This window comes from Rhodnius prolixus, unplaced genomic scaffold (assembly GCF_049639745.1).
Source record: "Rhodnius prolixus isolate KJV_2025 unplaced genomic scaffold, Rpr scaffold_7, whole genome shotgun sequence".
Lineage (NCBI taxonomy): Eukaryota > Metazoa > Arthropoda > Insecta > Hemiptera > Reduviidae > Rhodnius > Rhodnius prolixus.
The window spans coordinates 15,273,081-15,288,518 of record NW_027411582.1 but is presented as its reverse complement, the minus strand read 5'-3'; the positions used below and the strand labels follow the sequence as shown (position 1 = coordinate 15,288,518).

The following is a 15,438-nucleotide window of genomic DNA, read 5'->3' as shown; positions in this document are numbered from 1 at the left end:
CAGACAATGCAGTGTGTTGATGAAGAACCCGTGACTTGTTCTTCCACAAATTGAGACGTTTTTTTTCCTTACTCTTTCACGGGGAGTTGAGCAAGCACGTCACGGTAGTAATGTTGATTAATTATAATCGATATTTTCATCTGTTTTGGACGTGGAAGGGCGACCCGGACGGTCATCATCTCCAACGTCTTCTCGGCCATCTTGGAAACGCTTGAACCACTCAAAAACTCGCGCACTTGATTAACATTCATCGCCATAAACTTCTTTTAATAAAAGATAAGTTTCAGTAGCGGTTTCACCAAGTTTTGATGTGAAATTTCACGACAATTCGTTGCTCTACTACATGTGTAGTATCATTTTTTCGGCAAAACGAAACTAACACCTCTTACAAGAAACGATGGTTCCGGTCAGACAGATTTCTCTACAAACACGTGAGACGCTGCAATCGAAAAAGAAGGCTTTACACTGCACAGCTGACGGTCGTTAAGATTTGGCGCATGCATAGTTCGCTTTTTCTTTCACAGCTTCAACGGACTGGAAATCGTGTTCCTTTTATTGCAGATTTGACTTTAGGAAACCACATATCTCCCACTTACAAAACCACGCTCATGACCACTAGACCAACACCCACTCCACCCTGGCAAGATATTCTTACCGTAATCACAGGTCAAGAAGTCTTGCATACGGGGGTGCATTAAAATGATGTGATGGTTGCTTTTATTTGATGATAAAACAAACTTATCCTGATTCACCCACAACCATTACATTACACTAAATGTTTTAAAATCTTCAATTATTATTATTTTTGTTCTTTGCGTCGAAAATAACATTTTTTGCAATCAGAGGAGCTCCCAAAACTTGTATTTCTGGTGGAAAATTAATATTGAAAACCGATCACGAGTTGATAAAATTGTAACTTTGATCTTAAATATCTCAACTAATATTAGGGATATCGAACCGGGATTAACGTCATTTTTCACAGTTTTTTTTTATGGAGTTTTCAAAATCATTGTCAAAACCAGTAGTCCTTAAGAACCCCCAATCGGTTTTAGGCTGTAACTCCGGCAAAAATGAAGATACAGCATCGGGATTGGAAAATTTGAAAACTAGACCAAAAAAAACAAACATAGTTTACTTCGTGGGTTTTTTCGAAATTCCGCTTTTCTAAAAAGTTATTAGTGATTGGTGCGTTTAAAATGTTCATCCCGTATGTTTAAAGCCTAACAAAAATTATATGAGTAGAATAAAAAGGTACAAACAGTCATTAACTATTGAACATCCCTAAATTTATGACACACTTTTATAGACACCAACCCTTTATAACGTTAAGGTTACCTTACGTTAACTATCTAACCTTAGATGGAAATCTGTTATAAGTTAAGAAAGATTATAAGCATAAGACATTTTATAAAAGTTAATCCTTTATTCAAAAGTCAGAAGATTATGAAAAGATAACCGTGGAAAGGTAACGAGTGAAGAGATAGCTGTTTTCCCTAGCTCTAATTAATGTCTTTTAAACTTTAAGGAAAACCATAACACTATGTTATACATTAATCAAAGTAAATGTAAAATTATACTATCATCTCTAATGTTAGAAAATAGTAATGTGCTGTATTTCTGCGTAGTTAAATTCTATAACAAAACCTACTAAAAACTGGGTTTCCAGCAAGATGGCTACAAAATTTATTAATGTAATTCACATAATGTAGTAGACATTAGCACAAAATTTCTTAGCAAAGAAACAGTTTACCTCTAAGTAATAATATTTTTCTAAAGATTAGGTGGTGTATGTTTTTGTTAGACGGGGGGTTTGAGTTTAGTACATAAAAAAGATAAATGCTATCAGAATTAATTACAATATTCTAGGCACTAAGCTGTAATGAAATTTGCAACAATGGCCCCTTTTTTATTTATAAGAAGAAGCTGTCTTCTTTTATTGAGATAAGGATTCATTAATTCCCCTTTCTTAAACGCTCTGCAGTGAATATAAATTTTCCTTGAGATAACGTCCAACCTGAGAAAGTGGTACGAAAATCACTTACGCCTTATACTCTTCCTTTTAACATGAAAAAAAGGTAGGAAATGTTTTTCTCCGTTAAGAAATTCAATACATTAACCCTTAATTAGGTATTTACATTAATAACACTTCATTAGAGAATAAAATCTACATCTTGAAAACTCTTTTTTGACGTGAATACGTCTTTAAATTTGAATCATATGGTGGCAATCCAAAAAATCTAATGATAACAAAATCGGGGGATACAGTTTGGCATTATAGTTTCGAATCTATCGTCTACATCCAAAATTAAATTAGACCACTGGATAGCTAAAGAATCAAAGAGTTCATTACGATAAGCGAGAACTGTGACGGGGAAGCGTCGCCATTTTGAGATAATTTTGTTGCGTATCGAGATTTGCAATTAGTGTAACTTTTGACTCGGAGAAGCTACGGTGTTCATTTAAGTTTTAATCGTTAGCTGTCGTCTCAATCTATCGATTGTATATAAAACATTAGTGTAAAATAGTGACAGTTAATATAATAAGGTGTTAGAATAAAAAAATATTATCAAAAATATATAATTTCGGCCTATACGCGTCGAAAAGCCAAAACCAAATACAGAGATCGTATACGGTTGGAAAGGGCTTCTCAAGAACAATCGAATGGTAAAAGTCGCAAAGCCGGTGGAGTCGCCATATATCGCAACATCAATAGCTTCACTGATTGTAATAGAGTTAACATTGACATTTCGGAAATTTATTTGGAAATGAAAGACACCAAAAGCTGGTGATGTCTGTCTAGTAAAAGTAAAGGCCAATGGCATCTTCAAATTCGTACTCGGGTGTGAGTATATCCATCCGGGCCCAGCGTTAGCAGAAATTAAACTCTTTATGTTACGATCGTTGTTAAAATATTCCAAAAACATCTCTAAAATTATACCCGATTAAGAACCAGATCTTACTAAACCAATTATGATAGTTGGGGACTTTAATGTTGATGTCTCACAAAACCGCTCATTGTCCGACTTCATGCTCAGCGAGTTCAATTTGTCTTATATTGAAACTTCTCCAGCAACCAGTTAGGTAATACCTATATTGATTTAACGTTTACCAGAAATCTTGATGTATCTTGCATCCATTTGTGTCGTACTTTTCGTATCACAGACCTATAATTAATAAAGTTATATTGTAACACAGTAATTATTTGTTTCCTTGATTTCATCCTAAACAAATACATAAATAAAAATATTTTATATAAAAAATATAACCCGTTAGGTAAACGTATTCACGTACAACACACGGCCGTGTCCATGACACAGCCACAGTAGAGCTTATTTTTAAAACCAATTTTACAAGAAAAATTTGGTAAACACAAACGGTCCAGACTTATGAACAATCTTGTAAATCTTGGACACTCTGGATTCGCTGCTCTACGTTTAAATTGGTAAGATGGTGTTTTTGAAAACAATGCTTTGCCTATTTCATTTCTGTTTCAAACTAAAACAGTTTTCTTCAAGATACTGAAGCGATCAACTTTGTCCTTACATTTTATTTTTTTTTATAAAAAACGAATCAATGTCCAATTTACAGAAATAACAATATTAATAACATAAATACCTAATACAAATTTAGGTTTATACATTTTAGGTTTACAATTAGGCTTTAGCATTTAATTTTACCTTTTAGAGGTTATTATAAAGATTTATACAATACAAATAGTTCAAAGAAATGGTTGACATTTGGCTTTATTTAGAAAACTTTGTACATCTGTGCCAAAGAAATCTCAAGTTAAAATGATGGGCTGTCCGCATCACAAGAAAGATAGGGGAGTAAAAAACGTAATTATGTTTGCAGTACGGTAAATTGAATGGAGAAGAATGTCGTTTAGTATGGGATGAGATATTACAAGAAATTAGAGAAAGAAGGTAAGGACAGTCTATTTGAGAGCGGAGAAGATTGCAGAGGAAAGAGAGATCATAATAAATTCCTTCTGGTGGTAAGTGGAGGAATATTGAGAGTGAGCTGTAGATCGGAATAGATAAGGGTTACTTTAGGGGATTTTCAAACGGCTAGCCAACCACCGCAAGATCTTGTTCTGAACAGCCTCAATAGAAGCCATAATGTACCTTACAAAATGGACTCCAAATTACTGAACCATATTCTAGACGGTGTCTTACAAGGGATTTATATAATGTGATATAAGAACAGCTGTCAGAGAAATTCCTCGTGTTCCTAAAGACAAACCCCAAGCATTTGTAGAAATTTGCTTCTGATCCTATTCATGTGATCCATAAAATTCAATTTGCAGTTGAACGTGATACCCAAATCCTTTACTTACGATACCGTAACCAGCAAAGAGCCGTTCAGCGTATTGGTTCTGGTGGAAGGCACAAGTCTGGAAAGAGATCTTTTAGCATTTTAATGCGACTTGGTGCTTTTAAGTACACTTTTTTAACCGAGGAGATTAAGGAATCTACGTCACTGAACAAAGATCGGACTATTTCTGCTACTCGATGCAAGGCATGAGCAATACACGTCACATGAATTATCTTAGGATAAAATACCTGAATAGATTGCCAGACTTGACCATGTTGGGGGCAGCATCAGAGAGAAACAAAAGAACTTTTTCGTTCAAAACTCCTCTGGGCCATAGGATATGCATTGAGGCATCGAAGAATCGTGAAATGGTGGAATGATTGCATTTTTCGAGAACCTCACTGTTCAAAAGGAATGGCTTTGAATCCACATCAGCATCACTGTCAAGTTTTCCAATAACTGCATTGGCAATATACCTGCCCTCAACGTCAGTGGTTTCATCAATTGACGCCCAAATCGGTCCATCTTTGATATCTTCTCGAATTTTGGTTAGTGTATCTTTATAGATATCTTCCAGGTAGTTTTGCCGCAGAGTGCTCTCGTCAGGCATTTTTTCCCCAATATAGGTCTCTAAGAATCCTTTGAAATGAGGATTTTTAAGTTTGTGGAAAGGGATATCTGCTCTAACCAAAGCCCGACACAGATCTGTACTCAGAGTAGACTTACTTGATGATGGAGATGTAAGGAAGGCTTGATAGGACGTCCTCTCTTTCTTTCTTTTTTTATTCTCTATGTGCGATCCGGTGGCAATATGTTGGGTTACTTGGGAACGTTGAGAGCAAGAACGCGCTTGTCACAAGCTGTGCAGTACAAAATGTCTCCATCACTTCGAAAAAGTTCTGCTGGAAACTCGCGAATATATTTAGCAACCAGTTGTTTGTTTGAGGCCGATGTTCGTGGCATTTCACCCAAAAAAGAATACACTAAGTGACCGAACGAAATGAATTGGACACTTCAACGAACGAGCTGAAAGAACAGACAACGTCAGACAACTTCAAAGAACTAACAAGTGCCCGTCACTGTTTAGCAGCATTCTGTGTAAATTACAATAACCACTGTACCCACTGTGATTCACAGCCCTACAGTCTGTGGTTCACAGTTCCTGTCAACCACCTCCCAATTATGAAAATATGCCCAAAATTTTGGTTAAATATGTAGAAATATTTATTTATTTTAATCAAATATGAATAAATATGCGATAACATCCAAATATGTGGAAATATGTGAAATAAAAGTAGACTCAAACGGCTTAAAAAGTGTCAGTATGAATACTTCTAGTTGAAAAACGTCTGTAAATTGCCTAGAAAAAAATATGTAAATACATACGAATCCGTTCCCTAGTCATAAGACTCGAGGTCACGCTGCCTAGTGAAGGAATTAATTTCTTTATGAATTTCAAGAGTTTTATATCAATGTTTATTTCTAAATATTTAAAATTGACGACTTTTTTTTAGAAAACTACTGGTTTAAACTCAGTCTATTCTTGCTAAGCGAATCTCCGTAGCCTTATTTCATGAAACAGCATGTACATTATTAACATCTCATTAGAAAATACAATCTACATCTTGAAAACTCTTTTTTTAACAACCATTTAACAAGAAGGATTTTTAAGGAGTTACAAATTAGTCGCACTATTCGTGTAAAGGTACATCGACATGATCAGCCAATCCTAAGGGTTTTAGGTGTCATACTTTATTGCCAAACCTTAAATCTATCCATAAAGTTTCATTCGGCAACTTTCGAAGAAATCATTTAGAACAACTTATTAAGGATAAAGACTACATTTTTAGCCGCAAAATTCTGGTGGACTTCATTTGAAAAACGTCATTTTTTTTGTAGTTTTGAATAAAAAGGTTTCAATTTTTAAAAAGAACAGAGGAACGCTGATCTTTTCGATAAAAATACTGTTCCATTTTAGAATTACGGTAATCTAAAATTGAGGGTAAATGTAAAAGTTAATATTAAAAATGTGGTGTTTTCTGCTAGTGAAAATACTCCTATCTTTGAAATGATTATTTATCAAAACAGCCTGAATTTAAAATATAATATTTGAAATATAAAATAATCAGTTAAATTAAATTAGAAGTAGAAATAATTTTGGCCAGTGGAAAACTGTCTGTTTAAATACAAATGTGACAAGATAAACTAAATAGAATGTTTAGACAGTTAATGTTGTACATGCGTGTTGTTTACTACTACGTATAACATGAAAACTATTGTGAAATAGAGACTGATATCACTGGGCGTTTGCTGTCTTTAAACTCTCTGGGCACGATATTTCTCTCTTCCTAAAACCCAAAATGGAAACCATTAACTTTGCTGTAAGCGGAGTTACCATGCTTCCTTCGCCTGTTGTAAGTTTCCATTTCCTTGACAATTCAGGTGTAACCAGTTTTCTATAGATAATCTTATATAAGCTTCGTTTCCATCTTAACGCACAGAACTAACTTCTTAACTTTTCTCTAAGTGGAAATGGAGTGAGTTAATTCATGAAAGTTTTTGCGAACTTTTGACTGCTTACTGAAACTGCTCATCGTCTAACTACTGTCACCATTAAAATACAAATACTGCGTTTCCGTTTTCTTCTTCTTTTATAACTTTTAGTTTAATTTCTTTCCGGTTAAACAATTCCAAAAACATTTGCGTAAATTTCCATTAAATAAAACGTTTTGCCATTTTAAATGCAACCTTTTTGTCTAAATCATTCATTCAACTGTTTGTATGATAATAATTATGCAAAACGTGTGCAATAGCTTGTGATGTTTTAAAAATTTATTTTAAACTAATTATCATAAGAACCAAGCTTTCAGCGAATAAAATCAAATTATCTAATAATAAATTGATGTTAAAAATAAAATCAGAATTTAGAGATAGTCTGATACGGAAAGCAAATAGCGCTAAATACGAGGGTCGTTTGAAAAGTGCGTGCAAAGTCAGAGAGATAGCACCACTGGCGCGTATCGAGGTTATGTTTAGTTAGTAGCATCTCTTGGAAGAACACACACCAAGTTTCAGCCAGATCGGTCTATTTCTTTGTGTTTGGCATTCGTTTGAATCGAGGAACTCGAGTGATTTTCAAAAAATGGACGAAAAAGAATTTCGTGTGTTGATTAAACACTACTTTATGAAATGCAAAACGCCTCAGGAGACTAAAGAGAAGTTTGATAAACATTATGGTGACTCTGCACCTTCGATTAGAACAGTTTATATGTGGTTTCAAAATTTTCGGAGTAGCCATATGGGCACAAGTGACGCTGAACGTTCTGGACGCCCTGTTGAGGTTACTACTCCAGAAATCATTGATAAAATCCATGATATGGTGATGGATGACAGAAGAGTGAAGGTGCGTGAGATTGCTAGTGCTGTGGGCATCTCGAATGAACGGGTACATAATATTTTGCATCAACATTTGGACATGACAAAGCTATCCGCAAGATGGGTGCCGCGATTGCTCACGCTTGACCAAAAACGAAATCGTGTGAAGTGTTGCAAGGACGGTTTGCAGCTGTTCCAGAAGAATCCGCAGGACTTTAAGCGTCGTTTCGTCACTGTGGATGAAACATGGATACATCACTACACTCCTGAGACCAAAGAACAATCTAAACAATGGGTTACCAAGGGGGAATCTGCACCAAAAAAGGCGAAGACCGTTCCTTTGGCCGGAAAGATTATGGCGACTGTCTTTTGGGATTCGCAAGGAATAATCTTCATTGACTATCTGGAAAAGGGTAAAACTATTACAGGTGCATATTATTCATCGTTATTGGACCGTTTGAAAACCGAGTTGCAAGAAAAACGCCCACGATTGGCCCACAAAAATGTCCTTTTCCATCACGACACCGCACCAGCTCACACCTCAGCAGTTGTAGTCGCAAAATTATTGGAAATAGGGTTCCAACTCGTTTCACATCCCCCCTATTCTCCAGACTTGGCTCCCTCGGACTACTATTTGTTCCCCAATATGAAGAAATGGCTGGCGGGAAAAAGATTTTATTCAAACGAGGAGGTGATTGCAGAAACGAATGGCTATTTTTCAGACTTGGACAAACCCTATTATTCGGAAGGGATCAACAAACTAGAGCAGCGTTGGACGAAGTGTATAAGCCTAAAAGGAGACTATGTTGAAAAATAAAAAAGGTTTACCCCAAAAAATTAAGTAGTTTTTATTTTTGCACGTACTTTTCAAACGACCCTCGTAAGTCCATGCTCGAAGTGTGTGTTGTTTTGAAAAAAGAAATGTTAGATTATTTTGCTTATGTTAACTGTTATTATTATTATTATTTTTAATGATTCAAGGCGCGTCAACATCTAAGGTTATTGGCGCCCGGAGCTTTTTTCAGTGCACTGCCGGCCTCCGGACAGTGTTCTCTCTTTACAGACAATTATTTATTACTTTAATTTTATTAAAATATATTTTCCATGAAAAGGAGCTTTAGTCTTAAATTTTTTTAACAATGAAGCCATTGTCGTCCCAAATTAATATTTTGGCCAGTGATTCATAACACTACTAGCTATTCATAGAATTAATTTTAAAATTTTAAAATATGTACTTTTTAAAAAATTTAAATTTAACAAACTTTATTTATCCTAACCCATATGGTGTCGCATATCACAGGAAAGGGCATTATATATGCTATAAAATGACACCAATCTCAAGTCTGTAGCTCAATTAGGAAAGCTTCTACAGTAATTCAAAAACACGGGGTTCCCTGTTTTTCAGCCCATTTTTGGCAACTTTACAGCCCTGTAACTCATAAACCAGTTGACATATCACAGTAAAATTTCATATTTTTCCAAGTCTATACTAATAGTACACATGTGCCAAATTTCAAATAAATCCGAGATGGTGAGGTCAAAAATGGTCTTTTTTTGTGTTGATTTGACATGGAATGACCCCTATTTCTTAAAACTGTGGACAGGAAATCTCGAAACGTTTATATCCTTACGTTGTTCTAAGTTCAAAATAAAAAATTTGCAAAATGGAGCACTTTCTCACGTGAGAAGTATTATTATTATTAATTTATTGGTCTTTAAGGCCTAAGCCTTTTACAAACGGAGTGTCAATAAACAAATTTCATACATAATATAATAATTAAATTAAATGATCAAACTTGATAAAACAAAATAAAATAAGAAACCATATCATTAATTAAATTAAAACAAAACAAACAAAAAAGTACTAAAAATAGTAAGATAATATTTATAACCTTTGTAAAACACAAAAACAAAACTTTAACTACTGAAATTATTCATTTAGTAAAAAAGACCTTAACTTTAATATATTAAACACGTAATTATAAACAACGAGTAATTTTACTTTCTCGCTACTATACATTAATTCTAATAAATCTCTTTGTATATCAGAGGGCATATTACTATTGAAATAATGAATCCTTATTGAGGCATATAGAGGACAAACAATAAACAGATGCTAGAAATCCTCCTCAACGTGCATATCACAAACTGTACACAACAATTTACAATTTATGATATGAATGGATTTCTATAAAGATATTTTGATAAAATATTTATTAGAAGTTCGCATCTGAGCAATCAATCTAGTTACCTTAAAGGGTTGTCTAATATTAATATGCTCTTGAGGTACTCCAGCCAAGAGGGGTAGGCTATTATAAATATCACTAAAACGGTAATATTCAAGAGATTGCCTGTCCAACTGGAGCAAATTAGTTTGAAGTTTTGTCACAATCTCTCCAGCAGAAAGTCTATTGAGATCTGACGCTTCAAAACACAAAAACGAAACTCTCAACTGAAGAAACCAGTTATATTTCACAGGAGCAGTACTCAATTCCAAAAGTCTAAAAAAACAGATACGCGGCAATCTTGTGCTTTCCATAAATAATATATTTTTAATCCAACCGACAGTAATCTTAACCATTTGCAGCAAAACATGAGTTATACCGAATTCAGTTCTAATAATATAATCGGGGGTGTTCCGAGATAATTGGAACAGTCACTTATAAAAGTTCAGAGGCGCCCTCTCCAACAAATCGACGTATCTTCACGCGAGAAGTAAGATAAAATGGAGAGAAAATCTTTTTTTTAAAAAAAAGAAAATGAGAAATTGTGTTAAAGTGAATGTATTTATGTAATATTAAATATACTTAATGTATTCATAAATATTAAATACTTTACTTTTTTTTTTTTATCCTTTGCAGATAATGGAGCCATTACCCAGACAGGAGTTTCGTGGTTGTGTAGCAAATGGCAGGCCGAAGAGGGACATAGTGGAAGTTGTAGAGAATCCATTAGGCAGTGGTTCGACTACAGGTGTTCTGTGGTTAACAAGAGGTGGCAGGCCATCTAGTCCCCATCCGTTGCTCTTAGTATTTATCACTGTGGTCTTCATCCTCGTGATAGGACTTGCAGTTTTGGGAATCCTTTTATCGCAACAAAAATGCTCGGAAGGTGAGTAAGTTCTCCCTTTCTGTCTTCTCTGTACAAAAAAGAAAATTAAATTAAATTTAAAAAAAAAAGGGTAATGGCGTATTGAAAGGAAAGATGGCATCTTCTAATTAAAAAAGTTGGTTGAAAGTAATGGACTATAAAAGACACTGAAAAATTGTGACCATAAAAACATATATTGCCCCCCATAAAATGGTCAGTTAAATTGTGAATCTTTTTTAAAAAACCATTAAAATTTTGCGTTTCAATAGGAAAATATGTCTTAACTACTGAAGCTACAGGTGCTCTGACTGACCTGCCTGGCTAGAGAAGGCTCAAAAAAGTGGTACAACTGGAATCTACCAGCCCTAATCAAAACCATAGTTTCTTCCATTTTTGTTTAGGCCAGCAGATTTGAATAAAAAAACACATACAAAAAGAAGTTGGAAGAAAATAGTTAAAAAAACTACTTGAAAGAAATTGATAGAATTCTTACCGCAATTCACGCTAAGTTCGTTTGCTTCTGTTAGCTATAACCTGCTGCAGAAGTACCTGCTGCAGAAGTGTCATCTTCGTCCGCTATTAATCGAGAGTACATGACTGTATATATCCAAATAAATTAATTTTTTGAAGGAATGCTCATTTCTATTCGACTGCTACAAAAAAAAAATGCTGCAAAAAACTAAATAACTAAAAAACAAGTTTTTTTTTTTCAATTATTAATAAAAATTTTAAAAATATCAATAGGTGAAGGTTGAGAGGATTTAATAACATTTTTCGATATATTTATTTATTTATTTTTGTTGATTAGAAAAATTTTTACCATCAATCATTACCGTCATAAATGTTCTTAAACTTCATCAAATAAAGTGCTAAAGCGTAGGTTGAAAATGGTAGAATATAAGATATATTTATTTTTTTAATCCAGAATATTCAACTATGGTGTACGTATATAACTTTTGACCTTCACCTTCACTTCTTTAATACAATTTTTATTTTTTATTTTATTTTTGGCACTTACCTATTTCATTTTTAAACATTTTTACTTTACAGAAATTTCTTTATTGAAATTGAGATTGAGTGAATAAATTACCAATTTATGATTGCTTAGAACGAAGTATTTTTTTCTTTAACAACTACATCAAGCTACTTAAAAAAGATTGATTGAAACTTAAAAAATGTTTTCTGCTAAAAATGGAGTGAAATTAAGAAAATGAACCTTCAGAAATTGATATAAATTTGTTACTAAAGGCATTGAGTGTGAAAATTGTGAGAATTAATCTGAATATCGTATTAATACAATAATTATTATTGTATTTTTTATTTTTTTATTTTTATTTTAAATGCATAACAGATATTTTTTATAAACAATTTTGTCAATTATTAAACAAAGTAACATTACAATAAGCAAATGTCTGTCTCAGATTATTTGTTTATGTATTTAATTTTTTATATCATAAAAATAAATATTTTTATTTAAACATTTCCCTTATTTTATAAAGTTTTACGCTAAAGTAATTTTAAAGATAATTGAGTTTAGCTAAAGACGTTATTAGAGTAGCTTCAGCTTAGGAGATTGCATAATAATTGAGTGTTAATACAAAAATTAATTTAAAACTTTCGTAGTATTATTAATTTATTTCATTGATTTTTATTTAACAACGAATTATAGTATTTATTTATATAATTTACTAAAGTCAGTTTTAATTTCGAAAGAGATTAGAAGTATACGTTTATTTCAGAAAAACTATCTTTTCCAAATTATCTTTATTACTTTGCTTTAAACATTATTAAAATTTAAAAAATAAAATAAAATTTATTTACAGAACGAGACTCTCCAGGAATATGCCTTACTGAACAATGCGTGCGAACAGGTAATTCAAATTTTGTTTTTAAATTAATTTATGTGATAACAATATTGAACCTTTTAAATTGCAAATTGTTAAGCTCTGCTTTTGAGTTATTTATGTTGAGATTGAAATCTCAATTATATTCAGTAATGGCTATTTTACTTAGTTAAATATTGATTAGTAAAATCTGTTAATACCTTACAGATTATGGTAAATGTATGAGAGACAAGTTTCCATACAGATCCCCTACAACTTAAAGGCTTTATTGTGGTCTCTTAGGGATTTAGAGTTTGTTAGCGGTATAAAATCACCCTAATAAAAGAGTTTTGATGTTCTACGTCAAAGTCTTTTCCAATCCCATTACATTCTCTGATTGCCTTATTTTGTTAGACATCAAAGCTGCTGGAAAGTCTGTTTTATTCTCTGTTTTTTTTTTTTTTTTTATTTTAAATGCATAACAGATATTTTTTATAAACAATTTTGTCAATTATTAAACAAAGTAACATTACAATAAGCAAATGTCTGTCTCAGATTATTTGTTTATGTATTTAATTTTTTATATCATAAAAATAAATATTTTTATTTAAACATTTCCCTTATTTTATAAAGTTTTACGCTGAAGTAATTTTAAAGATAATTGAGTTTAGCTAAAGACGTTATTAGAGTAGCTTCAGCTTAGGAGATTGCATAATAAATTAGCTTCTGGTTAGAAGCCTGGTTTACCGTTGATGGTTTACCATAACCAAGATGTAGAGAGAACGTGGTAGAGTGAAGTTAATCAGATTTCTTACTCCAGATGGTAACAGTTTCACCACTTCTTGCCCTAGAAGATGGAATTTATTATCATACTAGACTAATGTCTCAAATCCATTTGCAAAATAAGAAAAAGTAAAAAAAAATTTTATTATCACCTATAACCTAATTAGTATATAATACTTTATAATTTATTATTTATTACTGTTTTGGAAGCAAGATATTTTCAACAAATTCTGATGTTATTATGATTATTACTTTGATAGTGAGCAAACAAGAATAATAAAATGGGCCGAAGATCCCGGATTGAAACCTCTTGATGCTCTTAAATAAAACTTTTTGTCTTAGCCTGTAAAGTCTTGGTCATTGACAGTGTTGTATATAGCGAGAGAACACTGTCCAGAAACCGGTAGGTATTTTTTAGTGAAAAAGTTCAATGTTTAAGAGCGTTTAAGTTAAAAAAAAAATCTCTGATGCAGTAAGGTAAAAAGCAATGACTATTTTTTTTTTAGGCAGGCTTAAAGACACCTAATTAAGTATCGTGGAAAGGGGCTACTTGCGAATGTTCTTTATTGTAAAGTTCCCATATTAATTATTAATTAAAATTCAAGGCCCCAGAGACCGGGAATCGAACCCAGGAAACAACCACAATTCATCTTAGCTTTTGCGGGCCTCATCTCTAATCGCGCGGCTGTTGTGGTGTCTAAATGAAGCAACACGACTTTGCCTTTCTACTTTAACGCTACGGTTGGTAAAGTCAATGATAACAAATTCTGATGTTATTTTGTATTAGATTATTACTTTGATAGTGAACAAACAAGAATAATAAAATGGGCCGAAGATCCTGGATTGAAACCTCTTGATGCTCTTAAATAAAACTTTTTGTCTAGCCTGTACAGTGTTGGTCATTGACAGTGTTGTATATAGCGAGAGAACACTGTCCAGAAACCGGTAGGTATTTTTTAGTGAAAAAGTTAATGATAAATAAATAATCTCACGAATTTTCTTGCTTAAATTGAAGTGCAAAATCTAACGGAATTGAATATCAGCAATATTGAATTTGAAATATTATTTGTTTTCATGGGAATGAAGAAACATTGTATAAATTATTTACTTACTTTCGTTTCAAAAACCTAATGCAAAACGCTGGATACTTCAGCTAGCTAGTTCTATATATAACAAATTTATAATACATATATATATATATAATAAATAAGGATCTCTAAAGTACCTATACCTTAATTTTTCAGCCGCATCACTGTTATCTGCAATGGACCAGAGTGTTGATCCTTGTGTTGATTTCTTTCAATACGCCTGTGGTACATGGAATAAAATGCATTTAATACCAGAAGATAGAAGTAGTATCAGCGTGTTCGAAGTACTTTCGGACCAGCTACAGGTAATCCTAAAAGGTAACAACGATTAGTTGTGTATTACTCCAGGGTTTTTTTTTGTAATTTTGTTTTGTTTTATTCATTTATCTTTTTCATAAAGTTGTTTTTGATTCATTTGAGCTGATTAAAAAATTACAATTATGTATACCATTTGTATAAGTAACCGCAATGTAAAAGACATTTCTAAATCATCCAATGTGAACATAAACTTAAATCTAACGTTAATAAAGTAGAATGTTTTAAAGGAATTATATGTAAATTGTCATTTAGCTGTTCAGCAAACCATTGTATAAAATGTACCTAAAAGCTTGAAATTAAAACATCCTCAATACAAGCAATTGCCTTTAAAACAAATCTGTAAATAATTGTTGTTCCCTTTAAATAAGTATTAGTTGAAACGAGAAGTAAACAAAAATGAGCATTTTCTTATTAAAATCCCTTTCTTTTTACTACTTTAACAATTTCATTGTTAAATCCTGTACGGTTGACTGTTTAGTATACTAAAGCCTACAGACCACGTTTCTGCCAGCTGCAGGATACTTAGTTGCAACCATTTCTTAAAAAAATAAACTCCAGTATATATTTTCACTTCTGTGAAATGATTACATTTTTTCCAGCAAACAAAATGGTAGAAACAAAAGAATAGGTTCCATTTACGATCTTCG

The 15,438-nt window shown here is 32.7% G+C and overlaps 1 protein-coding gene across 4 annotated transcripts in view; it reads left to right on the top strand.

Annotated features, from left to right (window-relative positions):
• LOC141447056 (neprilysin-1-like) overlaps positions 1-15,438 on the top strand; it is a 93,168-nt gene that overhangs the window by 61,199 nt on the left and 16,531 nt on the right. For 3 of the 4 annotated variants that reach the window (XM_074114226.1, XM_074114228.1, XM_074114230.1), the window contains exons 2-4: positions 10,551-10,800; positions 12,603-12,650; positions 14,630-14,791. In XM_074114226.1, coding sequence (XP_073970327.1) covers positions 10,551-10,800; positions 12,603-12,650; positions 14,630-14,791 — 460 coding nt within the window. The remainder of the gene's footprint in view (positions 1-10,550; positions 10,801-12,602; positions 12,651-14,629; positions 14,792-15,438) is intronic. The other variant, XM_074114227.1, reaches the window with a different exon arrangement.